At 60.4% G+C, this 24,320-nt stretch overlaps 1 protein-coding gene across 1 annotated transcript in view; it reads left to right on the top strand.

Annotated features, from left to right (window-relative positions):
• Positions 1–24,320, top strand: part of PRKCA (protein kinase C alpha) — a 275,221-nt gene that overhangs the window by 233,404 nt on the left and 17,497 nt on the right. Inside the window, exons 9-13 of the mRNA XM_004617983.2 lie at positions 8,750–8,887; positions 10,114–10,287; positions 11,971–12,062; positions 14,540–14,602; positions 16,010–16,148. Of these exons, the coding sequence (XP_004618040.1) occupies positions 8,750–8,887; positions 10,114–10,287; positions 11,971–12,062; positions 14,540–14,602; positions 16,010–16,148 (606 nt within the window). The remainder of the gene's footprint in view (positions 1–8,749; positions 8,888–10,113; positions 10,288–11,970; positions 12,063–14,539; positions 14,603–16,009; positions 16,149–24,320) is intronic.

Raw genomic sequence — 24,320 nt, 5'->3', positions numbered from 1 at the left:
TCTTCTCTCCCTCCCCAGCCCTACAGCTCTGCCTCTGTGCCCCCCCCCACGTCCCCGGCTTCCCCTCTGTGGCCCCCAGGCTCCCCCTCCTCTAACCCCAGCTCCCCCTCTCTGTCCAGTGACCCCCTCCAACGCGACCCCCTCTGGCGTGAGACCAGGGTAGTCTGGCGCTTGCGTCTCGGTGTGGGCGGGCCGGGGAGGGCAGCTCGCCGTGTCCATCTCTGTTTTCCAGAACATGGCAACACCCTTGGGTGCTTTTCAGGCCCTTCCCCGAAGGCCGATGAGAGGACAGGAGCACTCAGCCACTGTCAGCACCCTGGCGCTCCCCTGGTTATGACGGGGGTGTTGGGGGGAGTGTGACCCCAAAACCCCGGCCTTCCTGGGACCCATGAGCATAGCCCTCAGGAGCCAAGAAAAATCCTGCGGAGACGGGCGGGGTGGGGGAGGCTGGAGGGCACCTTCCCGGGGAAGTCAGACCCGCTAAAGCATCCACAGGCCTAAAAGACAAAACAGCTGGCCGCCGGCCGCTGCGTCCACAGGCCGTGTCCATCTGCCACCTCGAGCCTCGTGTTTGTCCTCAAACACGTCTCCTGAGCCCCGGGCTTCGTGGCTCCTCTGTCTGCTCAGAGGCTCCGTGGCGGCAGGGCCCTGAGCGAGACAGACGTGCCTTGGGCCGAGAAGGTGCCCACTCTGCACCTCTGGGCGCCGCTGGGAGCCTCGTGGAGAGGGAGCGAGGCCAGAAAGGGGAGAAGGTGCGTGTCCTAACCATCGGGCCACCCAGCCAGTCCCTTCCACCCTCACTGATGGAGGGTCCCTGTTGCCTGCTCCAAGGCTCCCAGCCGCTTCGAGGCGGTTCTGAGGCTGGTTCCTGCAGTGGTTTTGGGCCAAGGGCAGAGAGAGGGACCGGGCCGTGCCTCTGTCTGGCTTCATTTGCCAGAACAGGAGGCAGGGAGGCCTGTCGGGACAGTGGCGGCCACAGACTGGTCCTGGCCCTGCCCCTCAGAGTGCCCCCCACCCCCTGCCCTGTGCCCGTCTCTCTCCACAATGGGCAGGAGTCCTGCGAGGGCCTGGGTGTCAGGGCTGTTTGGATGAGCCCACGAAGGCGTCTGTAAAAGTCCCCCTTGGGGCTGGCACGATAGCACAGCGGGGAGGGCGTTTGCCTTGCATATGGCCGACCCGGGTTCGATCCCTGGAACCCCATAGCGTCCCCTGAGCACTGCCAGGAGTGATTCCTAAGTGCAGAGCCAGGAGCAACCCCTGAGTATCGACGGATGTGGTCCAAATAGCAAAAAAAAAAAAAAAAAAAGTCCCTCAAGCCGCCTTATGAACAATAATCCTGGCAGCTCGTCCTCACCCTGTCTCGGCCACACGGGCTGGCTCCTCCTGACCTTTGAAAGGCCTTTCTGAAGGTCCTCTGGCACGCCCAGACCCCTCCATGCCCTGGCGTCCCGCGGTGCACTGCAGAGAGCTGGCGGTATCGACTTGATCCCCGGCCAGCGTGTTGGGAAGGGGCCGTGGGATGTCACTTCCATCTAGATGGCTTTCTGCTCGGAAGTCGGCAGCTTTGTGCTCCCAGCACTGACCAGAAACACCGGGCAGAAGCGGGTCCTCCGTGGTCCCTGGGTGGCGCGCGTGAGTCGGGGGGCTGGGCTCCGGGGGCTGCCCACACAGGGCCTGGTTGAAGACTCAAAGGGTGCCCAGCTGAGCCTCGGGTGTGTTCCCTCGACCAGGCTGGGGGGCGGGGGGGGGGCGCACAGCTGACGCACAAGGAGGTTTCAGCAAGTGAGTGAGTCAGGAAATGAGGAGAAACATCGCCCGGGCTCGACCGCTGTCCTGGGTCCGTTCTCCGATGCTTCCGAGCAGGCCGGAACTGGGCCTGGGGAAGCTGGTTTATTTGCTTTGCAAAGTCTAGTGGCCGTGCTCGGAACAGAGACCAAAGCTGGGCTCATCGCTGCTCCCCGGTCTCTTTGTCGTGCTGGCCACAGCCCCCAGCGTCCCCAGGACTCCGACTGAACTGTCCTGGCTTCTGGGAAAGTTGTTCTGTGGCCATGAGGCGGGGGGTGGGGGTGGGGGGGTGGGCGTGGGAAGCCCTGCCCTCCAGAACAGAGCCCCGGCATGGCTCAGACGACAGTAAGCGCCCCATCCCGGGAACCAGGCACTGTCTCCCCGCTTACAGACAGCTCGGAGACAGGCTCAGTCCTTTCCCCCAAGGGCCTGGTTGAATCCATTCCACCCAACGGGGCCTTAGCTAGACCCCAGCTGGGCTTGCCCTGGTCATCCTTGCCTCTGTGGCCATGTGGAACAGGATCCAGGACCCGGGTGAAGGAAGCCAGAACAGAGCGAGTGAGCACAGACTGGACTGCCGGGGCGGGGGGGAGTGGGGGGAGCAGGTGAGCATGGCCCAGAAACTGCTGGAAATCTCACCCGTGGAGTTGATAGACTCCTTGTATCTGTCCTTATTGATTCCAGGGAGATATTTAGAAATGACCCCCGATACTTTTTTTTTTCTTTTTGGGTCACACCCGGCGATGCTCAGGGGTCACTCCTGGCTCTGCACTCAGGAATGACTCCTGACGGTGATCAGAGGACCCTATGGGATGCTGGGAATCGAACCCGGGTCGGCCGCATGCAAGGCAAATGCCCTACCCGCTGTGCTGTTGCTCCAGCCCAACCCCTGATACTTAACCAAGCAATGATGATCCCCAGTTCCTCTGGCAGCTAAGCGGCCGGGGTCAGCGGAAAGGGGGCCCCGTCCTAGGTTGTCTCTGAGAGAACACGCTTGCCTGCTTCCGTTTCCTCTCGTTGAAACGGGTTTTTCCAGCCGCCTCTGTTGTCTTTGCGGACCTAGTCTAATTCAGAATGTTCTCCTGCAGATGTTGGGCCCAGGGGCCGGTGGGGGTGGCAAAAAGAGGTCACCAGAGACCCTCGGATAAATGGTAGTGATTTGATTTGGTCGGGCCTGCCACCGTTACCGTGGCAACCGAGTACTTTCCAATGACCTTTTAAACACAGAGCAGAAAACAGAAAAAAAAATCTATGTGACCCGCTCTCTATTCTGCTTTTTCTGCTGTCCTGGACCCAGCTTACTTAATTGCTTTCCCATCTGGGGGAGATGAAGAAAGGGAGGGAAAATCTATATAACGCGCACCAGTTGAGAGAAAGATCGTTTCATCGCTGTGTTCAGCTCGCAGGTGCAAAAGCTTCCACGCGAACTAGGGCCAGGGTGAGCATGGAGAATAATTGCTGGGCACTTGCCACCAGCATCGTCCAGGCCAGCGCTGCCCCTGGGCCGAGCCGGGGCAGAGGAGAAAAGTGTTTTGTTTGGGGTTTGTTTGTTTGTTTGTTTTTTGCTATTTGGGTCACACCTGGCGATGCTCAGGGGTCACTCCTGGCTCTGCACTCAGGAATCACTCCTGGTGGTGCTCGGGGGACCCTATGGGATGCTGGGGGTCAAACCCAGGTTAGCCGCGTGCAAGGCAAACGCCCCACCTGCTGTGCTATTGCTCCAGCCCCTGAGAAAGGTGTTTCCTGTGATAGCAAGCGGGGCGGGCTGTGTTCTCGTTGGAGTTCTCCTCGGAACTTGACGTGAGACCCAAGGGACGGTGCCTGACTGCAATGCTCTCCGCATGCGTCCTGCTGCCTGCAGCCGACCGTGGTGGCCCCGGGCAGGACCGTGCCAGCCGAGAGACGCCGTCACCCAGGTGTACACAAGACCTGGGCTGGCAGGGATGAGCCTCCAGGGACGGACGGAGTCGCCAGCAGAGGCGATGGAGCCAGAGGACAAGGGCCCTGAGAGAAAGGCCTGGAATAAGGGTCAGACGGCAGGGCCCTCCCTGGGCCGTTCCCCTCAGCACGGGTCCTGGGGGCGTGAGGATGAGCAGGGGTGGGCGCCCCAGGGCCAGTCCCAAGGACCCTACACTCCGAGTCTCCTGCAGAGAGACACCGGGGGGTCCCAAGTCCCTGGCTCCTCCACACTTTGCAACACACACACACACATACACAAACACACACACACACACACACGTGTTGCCCTGTGAGGCCACGGGGGCCCAGGGAACAGCCCCCAGCAGCGCAGCTGGCCAGGGTGGGAAGCAGCTGTCCCAGGGAGCAGAGGTGGGGCGGGGAAAGGCGCGGGGTGGAGGGTCGGAGCTGAGGGTCGTGGGGATGGTGTGTCGCGCACGGACACAGTCCTCCCATCAGTCAGACGCGTGTCATGGGGGAGGTGAGTGCAGTCACGCAGTGGACACGGCTCGCATGTGGAGCGAGTGGGCACATGGGCTGGGGTCCAGCCCATGGGGTCGGGATTCGGGATCAGTCGGAACGTGGGATCGGGACACAGGGTCAAGAGGTGGGGCCATGTGGGGTCGAGACACGAGGTCAGGACCTGGGGTCACAGGGGGTTGAAATGTGGGGTCTGGACACGGAGTGGGGTCAGGACATGGGATCAGGATGTGGGGTCACATGGGGTCAGGACACGCGGTCGGGACTCAGGGTCATGTGGGGTTACATGGGGTCGGGATGTGGGGTCTGGACACAGGGTCAGGATGTCGGGTCACGTGGGGTTGAGACACGAGGTCAGGACCCAGGGTCACAGGGGGTCACAGGGGGTTGAAATATGGGGTCAGGACATGGGATCAGGATGTGGAGTCACATGTGGGGTCACCTGGGGTTGGACGGTGGGGTCAGGATACGAGGCTGGGACCCAAGGTCACGTGGGGTCACGTGGGGCCAGGCTATGGGGTCAGGATGTTGGGTCACATGGGGTCACATGAGGTGAAACACGAGGACGGGACCTGGGGTCACATGGGGTCCAGATGTGAGGCTCTAGACGCAGGGTCGGGACCCGGGGTCCTGTGGGGTCACCTGGGGTTGGACGGTGGGGTCTGGACGCGGGTCGTGTGAGGCCAGGCCCCTTTGCCAGGGGCTTTTCCCTGGGGAGCGGGGCTTTATTGCCAGCTGCAGCCCGGCTGGCTTCCCTTCACTGTTACGGGGTTTGGGGTTGTTTCCATCCTTGGCCTTATGCGCTGCGGTCCTGTGGTCACTGAGCGCCAGCTGGGTTTCCCCGGAGTGGAGCGTTCCTTCTTCCTCCGCTGAGTTCTCTCTGCTCGTGACGCTCGTCGTGTCCCTGCTGTTCCCCGCCACTCTGTTCCCGCATCAGAAACAAGCAACCAGCAGTTCTCTGCCCCCCAGGCACCGCCGCAGCCCTCCCTGCCATCCCTGCCCAGCCCGAGCTGGCCCAGGTCTGGGAAGAGCCTCAGGAAGCAGCAGCTACGAGTGCGTGGGGCTTCCGCTGCCTCCTAGAGACAGCCGGGCCCCCACGGGAGGCACAGAGACGCCGGCTAGGAAGGTGTGGCTGAGGAGGCCCCGTGCCGCGTCTCGTGTCTCGCCCCAGCTGTCAGCAGAGTTTCCGAGAACCAGGCTCCCGATGACCCCACGGCTGACTGCTGCAAGGAGCCCAGGCCAGAACTGCGGCCGGGCCGGGAAATCATGGCCGCCACCAGAGGGCGCTCTATGCCCGCAAATGAAACCTCCTGCAACCAGGCTTCAGGGCTCTGTGCCTTGGCCCGCCCCCCAGGGGACCCAGGGCTGGGGGGCTCATCCCAGCAGCAATGAACAGTCCAGAAGCCCCCCCCCCAGGCTCACACAGGGACCTGGTTCCTTTTCTCTCTCTGCTTTCTGCTCCTAAGTGGCACGACTGGAGCAGCCTGGGAAGCCCCCCAGCACCCCCATGTTGGCCTCCTGTGGGTGCGGTGAGCTGCTTCCCCGGCCTGAGGCACATCCCTTTCAGAACTCCATGAAGTGCCCCAAACACTGGCAGTGACGTGGGGGCGTCTCTCTGCCCACCAGGCCAGCAGGCCCTGGAGCAGGGGACCCAGGGGCTGTGGGGAGACGCATCCCTGCAGGAGAAGGACCCTGTTCCTCATGCATCCCCCAGGGCCACGCCCCGCTGCATCTGGGGTCCCCGTCATCATCCCCCACCCCCTTCGTCGCCGTGACAGCGGCCTGCTGGCCCCTGGGAATCCTCCGTCAGGTGGCAAAGGCCCATGTGCTTTCGGGGGGGGGGGGGGTCTTCAAAGAGTGATTTGGTTTGTTTCCCCTGAACGTTTTGCTCAGCCGAACCCGGACTCCCGAAGCGGCTGGCTACAGAATTCCGTTTCCTGTGCTGGCCGGCTGAGGCATCCTGGGGTTCCATTTCCCGCGGGCTTGGAGCCTCTCCCTCCAAGCTGCCGGACGAGGCAGCGTCCAGGCCAGCAAGCAGCCCGCTGGCCACATGCTGCTGCTGCTGCTGCTGCGCGCTTGTGTCGGCCAGGGCTGAGGTGTGGTCAGTAGCTCTCATGGCCGGCAGAGCTGGGGCCGGCAGCCCACCAGGCCGACTCAGGGCTCCCTCCTTAGCACAACCCGGGCGGGGCACGCGGACTCAGAGTCCCGGGAGAGAATGTGGTTCAGACCAGCACGTAGCACCCCAGCCTCCATGCCCTACCCTCGGGTGGGGTCCGCCTTAGCAGCTGAGCCCCCGAGTTCCTCCCAAAGCTCTGTCCCCCTGGGTGGCTGGGGGGAGCCTGTCGTGGGTGGGCAGACTCAGACCCCCAGAATCGTCCTCCTTCCCCCCACCCCGACTCTGCGTATCCTTGGGGGCGGTGGGATGGGGGTCCGGCCTCAGCACGCACTGTCACGGTGAGTCAGGGGCCAGGACAGAGGCAGATGGCCCACCCCGGGCCCTGGCCTGGCTGAGGGACCATCTCCTGCTGTCCCCTTCCCTCCCCACCCCACTTCCTGCTGCTCTGCCCCCACATGACCAGCAGGGGGCGCTGCTCGGTGCTGGTTACCAGTTCAGGCTCCCGGCCAGGAGTTGGCACGGTTCCTGCCACCCCAGCACCACAGCTGAAGCGCGTGACCGCACCGTGACAGCCCTCAGAGGGGAGGGTGGGACCCGCCAGGCAGGGTCCTCTCTGGGGCACAAACCTATGGATGTTTTAGGACTTGATTTCGTGCTGCCTCTGTAACAAGAGGTGTTGCTGGGACCAGAGGGAGTAAAGGGGGACGGCGCCCGCCTTGCACGTGGCTAGCCCTGGTGAAGCCCCCAGGCCCGCAGATAGACCCCCGAGCACCACCATCGGGCACCCCTGAGCACTGCCAGGACCAACCTCCCACCCCACCCTCAAAAAAAATGTTATAGAAATGATTTAAAATCAGTCTGCCTGATTTTACTTATTTATTTTTTTGGGTCACACCCGGCGATGCACAGGGGTTACTCCTGGCTCTGCACTCAGGAATTACCCCTGGCAGTGCTCAGGGGACCCTATGGGATGCTGGGAATCGAACCTGGGTTGACCACGTGCAAGGCAAACACCCTCCCCGCTGTGCTATCGCTCCAGCCCCCAGTGCTCTGCCTGATTTTATTCATTTATTTATTTTTGGTCACACCCGGCAATGCACAGGGGTTACTCCTGCCTGGCTCTAAACTCAGGAATTACTCCTGGCAGTGCTCGGACCCTATGGGATGCTGGGAATCGAACCCGGGTCGGCTGCGTGCAAGGCAAATGCCCTCCCCGCTGTGCTATCGCTCCAGCCCCCAGTGCTCTGCCTGATTTTACCGGGAGTTTGTGCCGGGAGGAGCTGTGCCCCTCGTAGACACACACTCAATCAAAGTCCCTGTGGACTCACATCCGGGTGCTCTCCTGGATGCCGGGAAGCATCTAGAATAGAGCAGCGGGATCCCTGAGCAGGGGAGGAGAGAATCGGGGCCGCCCTGCCCAGGGGAGGGGTTGGGGGGCCTCGGATGCAGCCCCCTGCCCCTCCTGGACAGTCCATCTGGGCCCGAGAAAGCAGCGCGCAGGCCCCTTGGGGCGCACGTGCTCGGCACACACCGGGAGATGAAAAATGAGCCGTCTGGAGCAGAGCGGGCGTTTTATTTACTCTCGCCGCGCTGCCCAGCAGGCCGCAGTGCCCATTAAGTATTGCCTTAACCCGCGGCCAGTAGCCGAGCGGGAGGTGATTGATGCCTTCCTGCCCTGTGGCTTCCTGGGAACACACAGGCCCAGCTCCACTCGGCCTTTTCCCTGCAGACACTGCCCCGTTCCTGCGAGCTCCTCATCAGAGACCTCTGTGTGTGTGTGTGTGTGACTGTGTGTGTGTGTGTGTGTGAGAGACTCTGTGTGTGTGCACGTGTGCGTGCACATGTGTATGTGTATGTGCATGAGTGTGTGTGCGTGCATGTGCGTGTGCATGCATGCAGATGTGTGTCTGTGTGCATGTGTGTGTGCATAGCTCTAGGGATAGAACCCAGCTCTTCCACATGAGCCCCAGGCCTGCCCCCTTCCGTTCCCTCTTAACTCCCAGGACGCGGGTGCGAGTGAGCCCAGGCCAGCTGGGTCGGGCGGTGAGCTGGGGTGGGTTACGGGGTCTGAGGCAACACCAGCACCCTCCGTCTCACACGGCTGGGCTCGCTGAGAGAAACCCGCAGCGCAGCACACGAACACGGTAGGAAACCCGCAGGAGAAGGAACCCGCAGCCATTCCCACAGTGACCGTCGTTGGTCTCCGCCCGCGGGTGCTCAGAAAGAGCCTTTGCTCTCGGGCCCTGGGTCTGGCGGGCTCTGGGGGGCTCTGGGGGGCTGTGTCTCGTCAGTAACCCCGATGTCCCGGGAGGAGAGTCCACTGACAGCACCCAGGAGGGCGTCTTCTCCAGCGGGCAGCCGGGATCATGGTCCCTGCGAGCGAGGCCGCTGACCGCTGTGTTCTGACTCCAGAAAGCCAAGCTGGGCCCCGCGGGGAACAAGGCGGCCAGCTCGTCGGAGGAGCGCAGACAGCCGTCCAACAACCTGGACAGAGTCAAGCTCTCGGACTTCAACTTCCTCATGGTTCTGGGGAAGGGGAGCTTCGGGAAGGTACGGGGGTCCCCCAGTGCATGTTGGGGTACAGGGGGCCCTGTGTTCCCTGAGCAACCCAAGCCCTGCTTTTTGCACCCGGTGGGGAACTCCAATTTTTTTTTTCAAGACGAACAACGGTTTTGCCCCAAACCAGCCCTGGGGCACTGTCCTTCCGCCACCCTCTCGTGGCTGGCGGACCCTTTCCACAGCCAGAAATCAAACTTGGACCGCGGGGAACGGGCGTCACAGTGAGCACAAACGGGCTGAGTTTCTTCAGCCCGGCGCCGACATCTCTGGCCCCAGCCCTCACGAGATAGGCAGGAAGCGTCATCTCAGGGCACGTTTGGGGGCCCGAGTGGGAGACCCTCGGTTCCTGACGCCTGTGACACCCACAAAGCTCAGTGGCCTCCCACTGTCACGATATGGCCGGGAGAGGCCTGGGCCCAGGCTGCCCCCGCCCTGCCCCCCGCTCCCGTCAGCTCCTGTCACATGCCCGCAGGTCACCGCAGGCCCCTCCATGCTCGAGGCCCGAGGACAGCGTACAGGGGCCGGGCTGGGTGCCCTCGAGATTTCAGAATTGGTGACTTAGTTTAGGTGGTGGTGGTGGTGGTGGTCTTGGGGCCTTGATTTGGGGGCCGCACCCTGGCAGTGCGTGGAGGGACCCTGAGGTACCAGGGATCAGATCCAGGCCAGCCTCGGACACGCAGCCTTCCCCAGGCTGGGCTGGAGAGCGCCCGGGGCGTCCCCCGGAGTGAGCCTGGTGCCCACCAGCCCCTGGGGAACTCGCTGAGGTTCTCAGGGCGCACTCGCGCACACACACACACACACACAGTCACACACAGTCATATACACACACTCTCACAAATACATGCTCACACATACACTCATACACACATAAATACACTCACAAACACACAAAAATACACACATATACTCACACATACACTCACACACATACATACACACAAATACACACACAAACACACACTCACACCACACAAAAATACACACATATACTCACACATACTCATACACACATACATACACACACAAATACACTCACACACAAACACACACTCACACCACACCAAAATACACACATATACTCACACATACACTCACAAACTCAAACTCAACACACAAATACATGCGCACTCACACAAATACACACACTCATGCACTCCCACGTATAGACACGCACTCACACACAAACCCACCCACACCCCCGCTCTGTGTGCCCGCAGGTGATGCTGGCCGACAGGAAGGGCACTGAGGAGCTGTACGCCATCAAGATCCTCAAGAAGGACGTGGTGATCCAGGACGACGACGTGGAGTGCACCATGGTGGAGAAGCGGGTGCTGGCGCTGCTGGACAAGCCGCCCTTCCTCACGCAGCTGCACTCCTGCTTCCAGACAGTGGTGAGCGCCGGCGAGGGCCCCCGGGAGGCAGCGGGGCCAGGCACTCACTCCCCGGGGGCGGGCGGGGCGGGCGGACTCAGGCCTGCTCAGTCCAGGGCCTTCTCCGCCAGGCGGAGGGGACAGGGTCACTGCACCCCGTCTGTGAACTCCCCACAGGGAGGTTGGCACCCTGGCGCCCTTCAGGCAGAGGCTCCCTGCTACCCAGCAGGGCAGCAAGAAGGCAGGGGGAGCCGAGCGCCAGGGGAGTGTAGGCACGGTGGAGTTTGTAGTCACAGTATCTGCTCACTACAGAAATGGTGTAGTTGTGTAGTCGCGTGTAGCATAGTATGCTTGGAGTACCGTGACAGTGTAGAGTACAACTATAGTTATAGCATAACTGTAGTGGAGTTTTAGTGCAGTGATAGCGCAGTTACACTGTGGTTACAGAAACAGAGTAGTTGTGTAGTTGCAGTATAGCTAAAGATAGTGGGTACAGTACAGTAGCAGTGCAATAGAGTTATAGTGTCATTGTAGCATCTTAGAGTCATAGCCTAGTTTACAGTACGGGATACTATAGTAGAGTTGTAACATCACAGTATGATACGGTCTTAGTGTAGCGTGGTAGAAATAGTATAGTAGGATTATGGCATCATAGCATGGCACAGTCATATAGTGTGGTAGAGTAACAGTATAGTAGGATTATGGCATAGTAGCACGGTGCAGTTATATAGTGTGGTACAGTAACAGTATAGTAGGGTTATGGCATCATAGCATGGTGCAGTCATATAGTGTGGTACAGTAACAGTATAGTAGGGTTATGGCATCATAGCATGGTGCAGTCATAGTGTATTGTGGTAGAGTAATAGTATAGTGGGATTATGACATCATAGTATGGGGCAGTCATATAGTATCACTGTCATCCCATTTCTCATCGATTTGCTCCGCGGGCACCAGTAATGTCTCCATTGTGAGACTTGTTGTTACTGTTTTTGGCTCGCCCGCACAGCAAAGCCTGGCAAGCTACCCGTGGCGTATTCGACATTGCCAAAAAACAGTCATATAGTATGGTGGACTAGTAGTATGGTAGGATTATGGCATCATAGCGGTACAGTCACAGTGCAGTGTGTGGTACTATACTAGGGGTAGTAGCATTACAGCATCATAACGGGTACAGTCACAGTGCAGTGTGTGGTACTGTACTAGGGGTAGTAGCATTACAGCATCACAGCGGGTACAGTCACAGTGCAGTGTGTGGTACTGTACTAGGGGTAGTAGCATTACAGCATCACAGCGGGTGCAGTCACAGTGCAGTGTGTGGTACTGTACTAGGGGTAGTAGCATTACAGCATCACAGCGGGTGCAGTCACAGTGCAGTGTGTGGTACTGTACTAGGGGTAGTAGCATTACAGCATCACAGCGGGTGCAGTCACAGTGCAGTGTGTGGTACTGTACTAGGGGTAGTAGCATTACAGCATCACAGCGGGTGCAGTCACAGTGCAGTGTGTGGCACAGGGGTGGTATAGTAGGGTTGTAGTGTTGTAGTAGCACCATACAGTCACGTAGTGTGGGCTTCCAACACGGGCCTTCCACATCAGGGAGTTTTTATTGGGGACGTGTTGAGGGGTCCTGTGGAGCCCGCCTTTTGCTAACGGGGAGAGGAAAGAGTTGGGGGGGTACCCGCTCACACGTGACCTTGGCCCCCAGGACCGGCTGTACTTCGTCATGGAATACGTCAATGGCGGGGACCTCATGTACCACATCCAGCAAGTCGGCAAGTTCAAGGAGCCACAGGCAGTGTGAGTCATCACCAACCCCTCCACATGGGCACGGTGCTCCCTGGAGGAGCTGCTCGGGGCTGGGAAACAGGGTCCCCGCCGGGTGAGCTGGAACTTCCAAGGCAGGAGTTTGGCTCTGCCTCCAGGAACCTGGAAGTGCTGGTGTGAGTCCCCCGCACCCGCTGGGGCACCCATCACTCAGACATCTGCCGCCCACCCCGTGCACTGGACATCCAGGTGTCGGGGTGAAGGCGGAGAGCGGCCCCTGTGGCCAGGAATCTCCAAGGCAGCCGGAGACGGCCCTGGAACACTGTGTTACCAGAGCCTGAGCGGTCACTTGGGCCCTCTCCTGCCCCACAGCGTGGGCAGCGGGGGAATGAATCCCTCCCCCCCAGGAAAACTCAACCCAGTTGTGCGAGATTGGGGTGGGGGGTGCAGGCCATGCTGTAGGTGAGGGCCAATGTGGGGGGCGTGGCTGAGAGTGGGGGTCTAGAAGGGGCTCCCTTGAGCCTAACCACCCTCGTGCCACACTTCTGCGGTGCCCCTGGGGCCGAGCGGGGCGGGCCTGCGGGTGAAGGGGGCTCTACCCCCCGGGAGAGGGAGCCAGCTGTGAGGGGCGGGGCCTCAGCCCCACAGAGACGATGTGTCTTTGGGGACCATCTTGAAGGTTGGCCTGGGACCTCGGGGAAGCAAGAGAAGCCCGTTTGGGTTGGAGCTTCGGGGGATCATTTGGAACCCCCTCTACTGGGAGCACCCCTCGTTCTTTTTTGGGGGGGGCACACCCAGCAATGCACAAGGGTTACTCCTGGCTCATGCACTCAGGAATGACTCCTGGTGGTGCTCAGGGGGACCCTATGGGATGCTGGGAATCGAACCCGGGTCGACCTCGGGCAAGGCAAATGCCCTCCCCGCTGTGCTATCGCTCCAGCCCACCCCTCGTTCTTGACAGCTGTGAGTCTGGCTGGCCTGACCCTGGCCCGACTCTGGCCTGCCCCGGGGCTGCCCTGAGGAGTGGGGTTTGCTCGGGTCCGCAGGATTCTGCAGGACCACCACTGGGAGTTGGGTCTGCCGCACCCTAGGGTGCAGATCTGTGCCGGGGCAGCTTCTCTGGGGGCGGAGCTCAGCTCTGTCTCTTTTTTTTTTTTTTTTTGTATGCCAAGGTAGATGATTTTTCCGCATCGCTGCCGGCCTCCTTGTTTCCGGAACACCTAGCCCCGGTCCCGCTCTCCTGTCATGAGTCTGAAAAGATGCGAGTGCTGGGGCGTTGATTTTTGTCACCTGCTACTTGACTGTACAAGACTGTTGTTTCCAGGAGCTTTTTTTAAGCCTGTTATTTGCAGCGACCTTAGGATTTTCTAAGTATAGGATCACGTCTCTGCACTTGTTGAGAGCTCGAGGCCTTCTTTCCTGGGCTGGTCGCCCTTGATGTCTCTTTCCCACTCCGTGGCTATTAAGACGTGGACGTGTCTGGGCCGGAGGGATAGTGCAGGGATTAAGTCACTTGCCTTGCACCTGACCCCGATCCTACACCTGGGCTCCACAGATGGTCCTCCCCAACCACTGCCAGGAGTGATCCCTGAGCACAGAGTCAAGAGTAGTCCCCGAGCACCACTTGGGTGTACCCAAAGACCCCTCTGAAGAAAAAAGAAGCAGCGTGGTGAAACCCGATGTGACCACCGTGTCACTGCATACGGTCACGTCTCCGCCACCTCCCCAGCCGACCTGTGTTGCTTGAATTTATTCTAAAAGTAGAGAAGAGCGTGCCGAGTAGACATTTCCCCCAAGTCTCGCCTCTTCCGTCTCCCCCATGCCTCCTCTCCACCCGCCCTCGGGGATGGGCCCCTCCACAAAGAGTGTCTGCATCATCCGGGGTTTTCCTGCCTGTGCAGACCCCGTGGGCTTACCTGGAGCCTCCCGGGGCTGAGGGGGGCGCGGGCAGAGCCGGAGGGGGCTCAGACGCCAAAGACACTGAGGGCCGAGCACGGTGGGAAAGCTCCCGTGCACTGATTCAGGGTTTCTGACATTAGTCCACGGAGGGGAGGAACTGTATTCCGTGATGAGTGACATCAGAGGGAACGGGGGCCCCCTTTATCCCGGCCCTCGGGTCAGGGAGTGCCCCCCAAGCTCCCACACTCCCCCTCGTCTCCCAGGGAATAGCCGCCTTCATGCCCCTCCCGCACCCATCTCCCTGTGGGTGGGAGGTGGCCCCCCACCCGGCGCACAGCCCTGGCACGGGATGAGCTGGCCCAGGCCCGCCCTTTCAGCAACAGGCTTAGGAGCGTCTGTGTCAGCCGCCCGGGGGGGCCGAGCTTGCTTCGGGGTGTGGGTTGGGCAGTTCCAGCTGTGGCCGCTGGGCAGGGAGATGGCAAGGCCAGGTCCGTGAGACAGGACTCTCTGAAGGGCCCAGAGTCGGCCTTTCTCTGTGTCTCTGTGGCCCGGGCTGCTGGGTCAAATCCCTCCAGGGACCGAGAAGCCAACCCGGGCCGTGTCTCTTGCAGATTCTATGCAGCCGAGATTTCCATCGGGTTGTTCTTCCTGCACAAACGAGGCATCATTTATAGGTGAGTGTCCGAACTCTGCCGCCGGGACCACGGTCTTGGGTCTGGGGTAGGGAGTGTCTATACCGAGGGGGGCACGGGGGGGGCAGGTCCTTCTGCTTTGGGCACTTCAGATGTGGCCTTGGTAACCCGCAGGGGACAAAAGGCTGCAGGGAATCCCTGTTCCCCACTTACCCACCCCTGTGCTCAGCAGCCTCCGGGCAGACCACGGGCACCTTCAGCTTCCCAGGCCTGGACAGCGCCCCTGAGCTCTGCTTTCCACGAGAAGACCCTCCCCTCGCCCCCACGCACAGCCCCTTCCTCAGCCTTCTCTAAGGGCGGGAGGCCAGGCTACAGCGGGGAGGGCGTTTCTGTGGCAAGAGCCTGGGAACTAGCAGGGGTGGGGAGGGGAGGGTGTGGGGGGGTCAAGAGCAGCTGAACTCGGGCCCCCCTTCCCCCCAGCCACTGCAAGAGTGAGCCGCCCTCCAGGCGTGGCTGGGGCGTTCACTGAAGGGCGGCTGGCACTGTGGCCTCCAGGGAGGCTGTTTGAAACCCTGCAGCAGAGGAGGGGGCCTCGCCCGTCCGTCAGGGCCGGGGGCGGGGTGGGGAGCTCAGGACGGAGACTGCACACACAGCCACTGCGGGGAGCTGCCGGTGGCACACAGGCTCTCAGTGTGTGAGTCACTGCAGTCGGGCCGCGTTAGAAGCTGTAGGAGCACATGCCTGGGCCCCAGAGATAGATAGAGAGGGCGGAAGTCGGGGCACAGAGATAGAGAGGGCGGAAGTGAAGGCACAGAGATAGAGGGCGGAAGTGAAGGCACAGAGATAGGGTGGAAGTTGGGGCACAGAGATAGAGAGGGCGGAAGTTGGGGTACAGAGATAGAGAGGGCGGAAGTTGGGGTACAGAGATAGAGAGGGCGGAAGTTGGGGCACAGAGATAGAGAGGGCGGAAGTTGGGGCACAGAGATAGAGAGGGCGGAAGTTGGGGCACAGAGATAGGGCAGAAGTTGGGGTACAGAGATAGGGTGAAAGTTGGGGCACAGAGATAGAGAGGGCGGAAGTTGGGGCACAGAGATAGAGAGGGCGGAAGTTGGGGCACAGAGATAGAGAGGGCAGAAGTTGGGGCACAGAGATAGAGAGGGCGGAAGTTGGGGTACAGAGATAGATGGGGCGGGAGTTGGGGCACCCTCCCTGTGTGTGGCTGAGCCCGCCTGAATCCCTCACACCTCTTCTAGTCCCCTGAGCAGTGCCAGGAGCAGCCCTGCTTGGTGTGGCCCAAACCTCAAACAAACAGGAAAGAAAGAAAAACAAAGCATGGGCCCATTCCTGGTTCCTAATCTTGGACTTGGACTTGCTCAGGGAGCCACTTCCCGGCCGCCCTGCCCCCCCCCCCCCAGCAGCCCTGACACTAGCTCCCCCGTCTCCTGGCAGGGACCTGAAGTTGGACAATGTCATGCTGGACGCGGAGGGACACATCAAGATCGCCGACTTCGGCATGTGCAAGGAGCACATGATGGACGGGGTCACGACCAGAACCTTCTGCGGGACTCCGGATTACATCGCCCCCGAGGTAGGCACCCCCGCATCCCGCCTTCGGGACCTCCTCTTTCCGGCAGCAGCCCTCCCACCCCCCAGGCAGGGGGTACCGAGCCCTGTGGGTACCACTGAGTCGGTAACTGGGGGCCACCACCCCGAAACATGGCACTGTTGGCTGCCCAGAGGGAACTGGCCGGGGAAAGGACGCGCCTGGCCAGGCACGGGAAGGACCAGGGCGGGTGTGTTTCCGCGTTGTCGTGTGATGCAGGAACCGAGCTCCCGTGACCTCATCTCCCCCGGGGGTCATGGCCGGGATGGTAGAAAGTGCGGCAGTGTGGCACGGGCAGGGGATACCATGTTTGTGACACGGCTCTACAGGGAGAGACGTAAGGAGACTGTGCTCCCCCGGGGGTGCTCCAGCACACCGCAAGGACGTCACCCACCCTCCGGGACACCCGGGTCCCGACAGCACACCTGTCACGCAGGACCAGTGCAGGGCGTGGCTCTCCGCCTGCGTTTCCTGTGCTTGGAGCACTCCAGTCCCGCTCTGCCGGCCCCAAGCCACACCGGGCCCGGCCCCGTTCCCGGCTGTGGAACGAAGGGCAGAGTTCCCTCCACAGAGGTGCCCGCCGGCCCTGGCGCTTCCCCTCCCGGAAGCCTGGCGCCGTAACACCAGGGGGCACTTCCTTTGCTCCCCTCGCTTCCCCGCTGAAGGGGATCCGGTTTGTTATGTTTCTCCGTGTGCAAGTAGAAACTTAGAACTCGGGGAGGAGGGTGGGCCGAGTGAGAGCACGGCGGGGAGAGCACTTGCACAGGATCAAACGATAGGGTTTGCTCCCCCGCATCCCCGGCACCCCAGAGGGTCCCCCGAGCACCGCCAGGAGTCATTCCTGAGTGCAGAGCCAGGAGTGAGCCCTGGGCATTGCCGGGTGTGACTTCAGGAGTTGAATCCTGCGTGCCAGGCCCAAAGGCGACAGGGCGTTGTGACAAGTCACAAACTGGGGCTTTCTCCCACCCCGTCCCACGTCGCCGTCCCCAGGTGCCCCTGAGGCACCCACGTGCATGTCTGTGGGAGGGAGAGGCTGGAGCACCCTCGGCACACCGCAGCCGGCCGCCCACGCTGAGGCGGCTGCCGACAGCCTTCTAGGAACGGAACAAAGGCGGCTTTGAACCTCATCTCCATTCAGACCGGGTCAAGGCAAAACCCCGGCGCTTCCGGCATTTTCCAGTAAAATCTCAGCCGCTCGGTATGGCCCTAGAGATGAAGTTTAGCCGACAGCTGAAGCTGCTGCTTCTTCTTTTTTTTTTTTAATATTCCTCTTTAGTCTCGCTTCCTCTCGCTGCCGTAATAGTTGCCCACCAGCTGAGTGGGTTCCAGCAGTACAGATGTGGCCTAGGGGGCTGACCCAGCGACTGGGACCCGTGCCTTGCAGGCAGGAGGAGGGGGTTCCGTGAGCCCCTTGAGCCCCGGGCACATCAGGGAGTAGCTCCTGAGTGCATGTGGGGGCGTGGCCTCAACACGGACAGACAAAACTCGAGACTCGTAAAACAGCAGCTGGCCGGTCCAGTGCTCACACGGGCACAACCATCTCCTGAGTTGCCAGCGCACCTGCAGGGCTCGGTCCTCCCCCTCGCTGGCCTCTTCCCACCCCTGGGTGCCGGTGACCTGGGCCCCTGCCTGCAGGGGCTCCCGCGACCCCATTCCGGGCCTTTGTCTCCCCGCCCCACCCCTGCCACCTCCCTCTCAGGCATCCCCCACGGCCCGGAACCCAAGCACAGCTGCCCCATCAGGGCCACCCACGGCTTCTCCGCCCACCCGGCTCTCCCCCCGGGGCAACCCCAGCTCTTGAGCTTGCCACCGTGTCGGTGGCGTCCCGGGCACTGCCCCTTGCTTGCTGCCCCCAGCGTGTGAACATCCAGGCCCAGGCACCCCGGCACGTTCCCAGCGTGGGCTCACGTGCCAGCCCCACGGCCAGAGGCAGAGCCAGGCAGTGCTCATGGGAGCACCCCCGCCTGCCGCCCCTCTCCTGCCGCCCGTCCTCCCCCCAGTGCCCACTCCTCTCCTTCCCGTCCCATAACGGTGTCTATTCACCCACATCGGGGCTGGAGCCAGCCAGACGGAGACCTTCGGGGGAGAGGGGGGCCTTTTTCAGACCCCGAACCTCCGGGCAGTCCCCGTGGACTTCCCCTGGGGAGCGCTGAGGCCACCGTGAGGCTGTGCCTGGCCCTCCAGCGAGGCTGGCGCGTGGCCCCGCAGGCCGTGGGGCCGTGGCATTTCCTTGGCTCGCTTGCAGCATTGGAGGGTGCCTTTCTCCTCCCTGATCCCAGACGTGGTCACCCCCAACTTCAGGGCCTCTTGGGGAGAGAGCAGAGGCCAGGCTGGCCGGGGAAAGGCTTTGTGAGCGGAAAAGGTCCTTGCCATTGAGAAGATGCTAGAAGGGAAGGCACTGGGTGGGGCTGAGCAGGACGTAGGAGGAAGCACGACTAAGGTTGTCAGAAGAAGGTGCTGCGGGAGACGGGAGGGAGAGAGGTGCTGGGAGACACATCAGAGAGAGGGGCTGGAGCCATAGCACAGTGGGGAGGGCGTTTGCCTTGCTCGCAGCTGACTTGGGCTCGATTCCCACATCCCATAGGGTCCCTCGAGCACCGCCAGGAGTAAGTCCTGAGTGCAGAGCCAGGGGTAATCCTTGTGCATTGCCAGCTGTGACCCAAAAAGCAAAAAAATAAAAATTAAATTAAAAAACCACATTGGAGAGAGGCATGCTGGGAAAACACATCAGAGAGAGGCATGCTGGGAAAACACATCAGAGAGAGGCATGCTGGGAAAACACATCAGAGATACAGGTTCTGGGAACACACAGAAGGGCATGCTGGGAAAACATTAGAAAATTGTGGTTGATTGTGTCTGTCTCTTTGGCTGCTTTTTTTTCCCTCTGGAGAAATCGTGTTTTCTCCCCATTATGTATTTCCTCTCTTTCTCAACCCTCACTTCTAAGTAAATATAGTTCAATAAAAACTACCTTGCTTCACTTCCAAACAGAAAAGAAAGAAAGAAAGAGGGGTTCCAGGAAGGCAGAGAGAGGCATTCTGGGAAGACACATCAGGGAGGAGTGCTAGGGACAGGGAGGGAGGGGCCGCTGGGCCTGCTTCCCGGGGGGAGCACACGAAGAGAGAGGGGGATGCTGGGAATATGACGGAGGGAACTGAGGCTCCCGGGAGCACCCGCTGAGGGAGGGGCGCTGGGGGAGGCCTGAGAAAGGGGTTGATGAGCCGGAATGCCCCGGTTGGGCGGGCCCTGTTGGGAAGAGCAGCCGGGCCAGGGACTGCGTGTCCGGGGCATGTCACACACCATGTGAAGCCCCCACAGGCCTCCCCCAAGCCTCCAGTGTCTCCGCGGGCCCCGCTTCCTGGCTAGCCGGCTCAGCTCAGGGCCGCCGGCCAGAGGCAGCAGAGCAGCTTTTGCACACACCCCCCCCCCACCAGAAGGCCCAGGCTGCAGGGGCTGCGGGGGGCGAGACCCGCTCGCTCTCTCTGGACGCAGCCCGGCCGGGGTGGGGTGGGGCGGCTCACCGTTCAGCAGCTGTGAGCGTGGGCCAACGCCAGATGCGGGTTTGGGGTGCCCTTGACTCTCCGAGGAATAGCAGCTGCACAGCCCTGGGAATTGGCTGGTCATACGCTGGCCCGGGGCTGGAGCGATAGCACAGAGGTTGGGCGTTCGCCTTTCACGCGGCAGACCCGAGTTCGATTCCTCCGCCCCTCTCAGAGAGCCCGGCAAGCTACCGAGAGTATCGAGCCCGCACGGCAGAGCCTGGCAAGCTACCTGTGGCGTATTGGATATGCCAAAACCAGTAACAATCAGTCTCTCAATGAGAGACGTTACTGGTGCCCGCTCGAGCAAATCGGTGAGCAACGGGAGGACAGTGACAGTGACGTTGGCCCGGTTGGGCCGGGCAGGGAAGGCGGGCTGGGCGCGGGCGCGGGCGCCTGCTCCCGGGAGGCTGATCTTACCGGCTGTCGGCCAGCGGCGCGGTCATTACCTGAGGTGCCATTCCCCGTAATGGGCCAAGCGGAGGCTGAAGCGTCGGCGGCTGTTTGTTCACACACCTTGGAATGGATTAATTCACAGCAGCTCCCCGCCGGGCCACGCACGGGGGCCCGCCGCCCTGACAGGTGCCATCTGGAGCCTCAGAGGTCGCGCCCACCAGCAGCACGACACGGCGAACTATTCCTGGCGCTGACGGGACGCCGTCTCAGCAGAGCGCAGCTCGCCCAGCTCCCGCCCGCCCGGGCAGGCCCGTTGGGTGGGGGGTGCGGGGGCCAGTGGTCAGCTCAGAAGCACCCAGGCGTCGGCCAGGGCCTTGCCAGGCGTGCTTCCCGTGTGGCGGCCCCATGGGGGCCGAGAGTGTCTGTGGGGTCCACGCGTGCAGAGAGTTGGGGGCCGGGCTGCACTCCGCTCAGGCCTGGCGTGGGGAGAGCTCCCGGGACACGTAGTCCAGCGGGGGTTGGGGGGAGGGGGCCCACAGTTCAGCTCCTGGAACCCGGTTCCTTTCCAGAGCCCCGCAGACACGTCTCTGACTCCTCTCGAACCCCATCCCACTACCTGCGGCCTTAGGGACCGCCCCTTTTGGTTTTGCCCCGCAGAGAGAGCTTGGAATAATGGGGCCGCTGTCTCTGGGGTCTGGGCGCGTGTACAGTGGCGGACACGACACCCACAGGGGAGAATCCGGGGGCGCAGGGCAGACAGGCAGTCTCAGCATCAGGGGTCAGGCTGCAGGTGGACAGAGGTGGGGGCTGTTCCTCTCGGGAAACCCCGATGTGCCCCCCCCCTCTCTGGAAGCTTCAGGAGGGCGGGTGGCGGCTCTCCCCCTGCAGAGCCTTAGGCCTGGGATGAGACAGAAGCTTTCCCCGTGCGCCCCCCCACCCCCTGCCCCCCAGTCCTGCTCCATCCCTGGTTCTGTGCCCAGGCCGGGAGGAAGCGCCGTCATCTCTCATTCTCCCCAGACAGGCAGCCATTTGCGACATCCTGCCCTTCCCCGCCAGCGCGGGGCTCCCGGAAGGCTAATGATGATGATCGCAGAGACGAGCAGCAGGGAGGCTTGAGTGGCGGGCGGGCGCCTGGGCGGGTCCGTCTTTGACGCTGAGGCTCAGCCTCCCCCACGCGCCCACTCGGGAGATCCGCCAACTCAGGCCCCGCCTGCCGCATCTGCCTGCCCCTTTGTGAGCTTCTGCGTTGGGGGGGAACCAAAGGGCCAGGATGCCAGACCACCCTCGGGCCTGGCCACCAGGGAGTCTGCCCCGGCCTCTCTGCCCCTCACCCACCCGGTGCAAGCACCGCCCTGTCCCTCCTGGTTTCGGCGACGGGGCCTCAGCCCAGAGCTGGGCCATCTCGGCCAACGAGAACCACGCTCCCTGCATGGGTCAGAGGAGCCAGTACGGTCTGGACAGTCTCAGCAGGCAGGATCCAGCCCCAAAACCCTTTTACAAATGTTTTAAAAAATAAAGAAACGGGGGCTAGGGAGATAGCACAGTGGAGAGGGCGTTTGCCTTGCAACGGCCGACCCGGGTTCGATTCCCAGCATTCCATAGGGTCCCCCGAGCACCGCCAGGAGTAATTCCTGAGTGCATGAGCCAGGAATAACCCCTAAGCATTGCTGGGTGTGACCCAAAAAGAAAAAAAATCATAAAAAATAAAGAAACAGGTGCCGTGAATCTTAACTCATCTTATTTAACCCAACACATCCAAAGGAAGCAGTTTGTGAGACCGGCGTTAGCTAGTGTGGCTCCTAAATCCCGTGAGCTCCAACCTTTGTCTTGGACAGGCTTGCCATGACTGAGTGTCCTGGGCAGGGAGGTTTTTGGACCCTGGAGGTATTTATTTATCCCCTAGAGGGAGTGGCAGGGGTGGGGTGGGGAGGAACATGCTTTGTCCTCAGAGTGAATCCATGACAGCAAGGCAGTATCCTGCCCCTCACCACTCGGATTTCTGGGACTCTGCATTTCATCGGGGGCCCAGCAGGCCTGACAGAGCTAGAAGGGCAGGAGGAAGGTCCAGCCCAGCTCTGGACCCTGTTCTCTAGCTTCAGCGCGAGGTCCAGTCGTGCCCAGAACAGCTGTCACCTCAGTCCAGCACGTCACAGATGCTGCCCCCAGAACAAGCAAGCCCCTGGCCCCTGGGGAATCCTGCCCTTGGAAGCCTTGGAGGGAAGGGCAGATGTCATCAGAGTTTAGTGCTGTGGAAATAGAACAGGAAGACCAAGCTGAACCCCAGGGAGGGCGTCCAAAACGGAAATTGAAATGGAAGCACCTTAAAATGTCAGTGGTCTGGGCTCTTAGGGTTTGTGACTGATGCTGACCAGAAGGAGGAAAGCCGGGGCTTAAGATTTGCTCCCACAAAAGTAAAGTGAAAGTTATCAGTTACACCGGTGGGGTGGGGGGCTGGGGAGGGGGAGGTATACTGTGATTCTTGGGGGTGGAATATGGGCACTGGTGAAGGGATGGGTGTTCGAGCATTGTATGACTGAGACTTAAACCTGAGAGCTTTGTAACTTTCCACATGGTGATTCAATAAAAGAATAATTTAAAAAAAAAAAAGATTTGCTCCCTCAGAGGGAGACATGAGATTGACTGCTGCCCTGGCAGTCCCCAAGCTCCCTTCCTTCCCCTGTCACTTAAAACAGGTATTTCCCAACTGCTCGCTCCGTCTGGGTGGGGCATGGTAGGCAGCTAAGCCCCTGAAACATGTGGCAGGAGGACGTGGACTTTCACACTCGACCTGGAAGTGAAAACAAATGACTTCCTCTTACCACCCACTGAATTACCAGCCAGAGGTAATCACAGAGCCCAAGAGCAAAGGAGGGCGGGAAATAGGCGGGAATAATCACACGGGGGAGCATCTGTGGAGACAGTGGGGGCTCCTCTGACCCGCCCGTGTGTGACATGGAAGCATGCCTCCCAACTCTTCAGCCTCCGCTACCTTCTCATTTTGACATCCGGCTTCCAGGCCAGGCTCGGCCACGCCATCGGCCGAGGTTTGAATAGAAACAGAGTGATGCCACGTCAGGGTCTGAACATGACTGAGTATTAGCCTGGTTTTTAGACGGACGCTGGTCTTCGCTTAAGAATACGGGTTCAAGACAGATAAGTTCTCAGGGCACAAAGCGTGTGCGAAGGGGAGCAAGAAATAAAGCTCGTACTGTGACTCACGTCCAGGATTTATTTTTGCGGCTCAGAGATAGCAATTCATGTGTCAGTCAGCTCGCCGTCTCCGAGACTCGGGGATCAAGCCAAGGATGACACAGTCTGCTGGAAAGCCTCTTCCAATCAGGTCTTGTTTTCCTACGCTTGAGGCTTTGCATAGAGGTTGATTTATTAGGCATACTTCAGTAGCTAATCACGGAGGAAAACATGCTAATCTCCCCCCACCCCCGGTCCCTTCTCGAGCACCCTTCCCACCAGGAAGAGCTTGAGAACAAAGTCTCTGTCTCCTGCCTAACTTTTGTTCCCCTCCACATGTTTGGGGAAATCACCCTTCCCCCCCCCCCCAGCAGCGCGAAGCATGTTTTTTTTATCGCTCTCATAACGTCGGAGCCACTCTGTAAAGCCTGCAGGAGTGTGACATGACAGCTATGTTGGTGGAAACATGCCACTTCCCTTAGGATGTCGTTCTAGAGAACAGCCCCCCGAGCTAAGATGCTGCGTCCCGTGAGCCTTTGAAGGAGTCGGACTCATTAATCCTTTGGCTCACGTCTTTTGTAAAAAAATGTCTTTTCCAGTTTGACTAATTGTCGTTCTCCACTGAGATTAAGAGAAGGGACTTACCATATGGTGAAAATTGTCACCGTTCTCAGCATTTGCATCAGACTCTATAGAGTTTTCAAGCAAAAGCTATTTACATTCAGGCGTGTCACCATAACCCCCCTGGTCTTTCTGGTTAAAGCGGAGTTTGCTGGGTGGAATGTTTCTATTCCTGAGAGCACTTGGGATTTGCACAAATGTTCCCCCTTCAGAAGTAGGCAGTAGAGTGTTGCTAGAGAAACAGATGGAGGGGACACAAGGTTTACTCGTTCATTCATCCATTCACTTATCTGGTCATTAAACAAACCATGGCCAAACACCTACCCCCCCCTCCCCTGGGTCATGGAGCATGACGCCAGGTTTACAAGTGGATTTTACAGTAGGCAAGGTGCTTGCTCTGCACACGGCCAAG

Source organism: Sorex araneus, chromosome 3, assembly GCF_027595985.1.
Source record: "Sorex araneus isolate mSorAra2 chromosome 3, mSorAra2.pri, whole genome shotgun sequence".
NCBI classification, from domain to species: Eukaryota; Metazoa; Chordata; class Mammalia; order Eulipotyphla; family Soricidae; genus Sorex; species Sorex araneus.
This window is presented reverse-complemented; position numbering and strand designations above follow the sequence as displayed.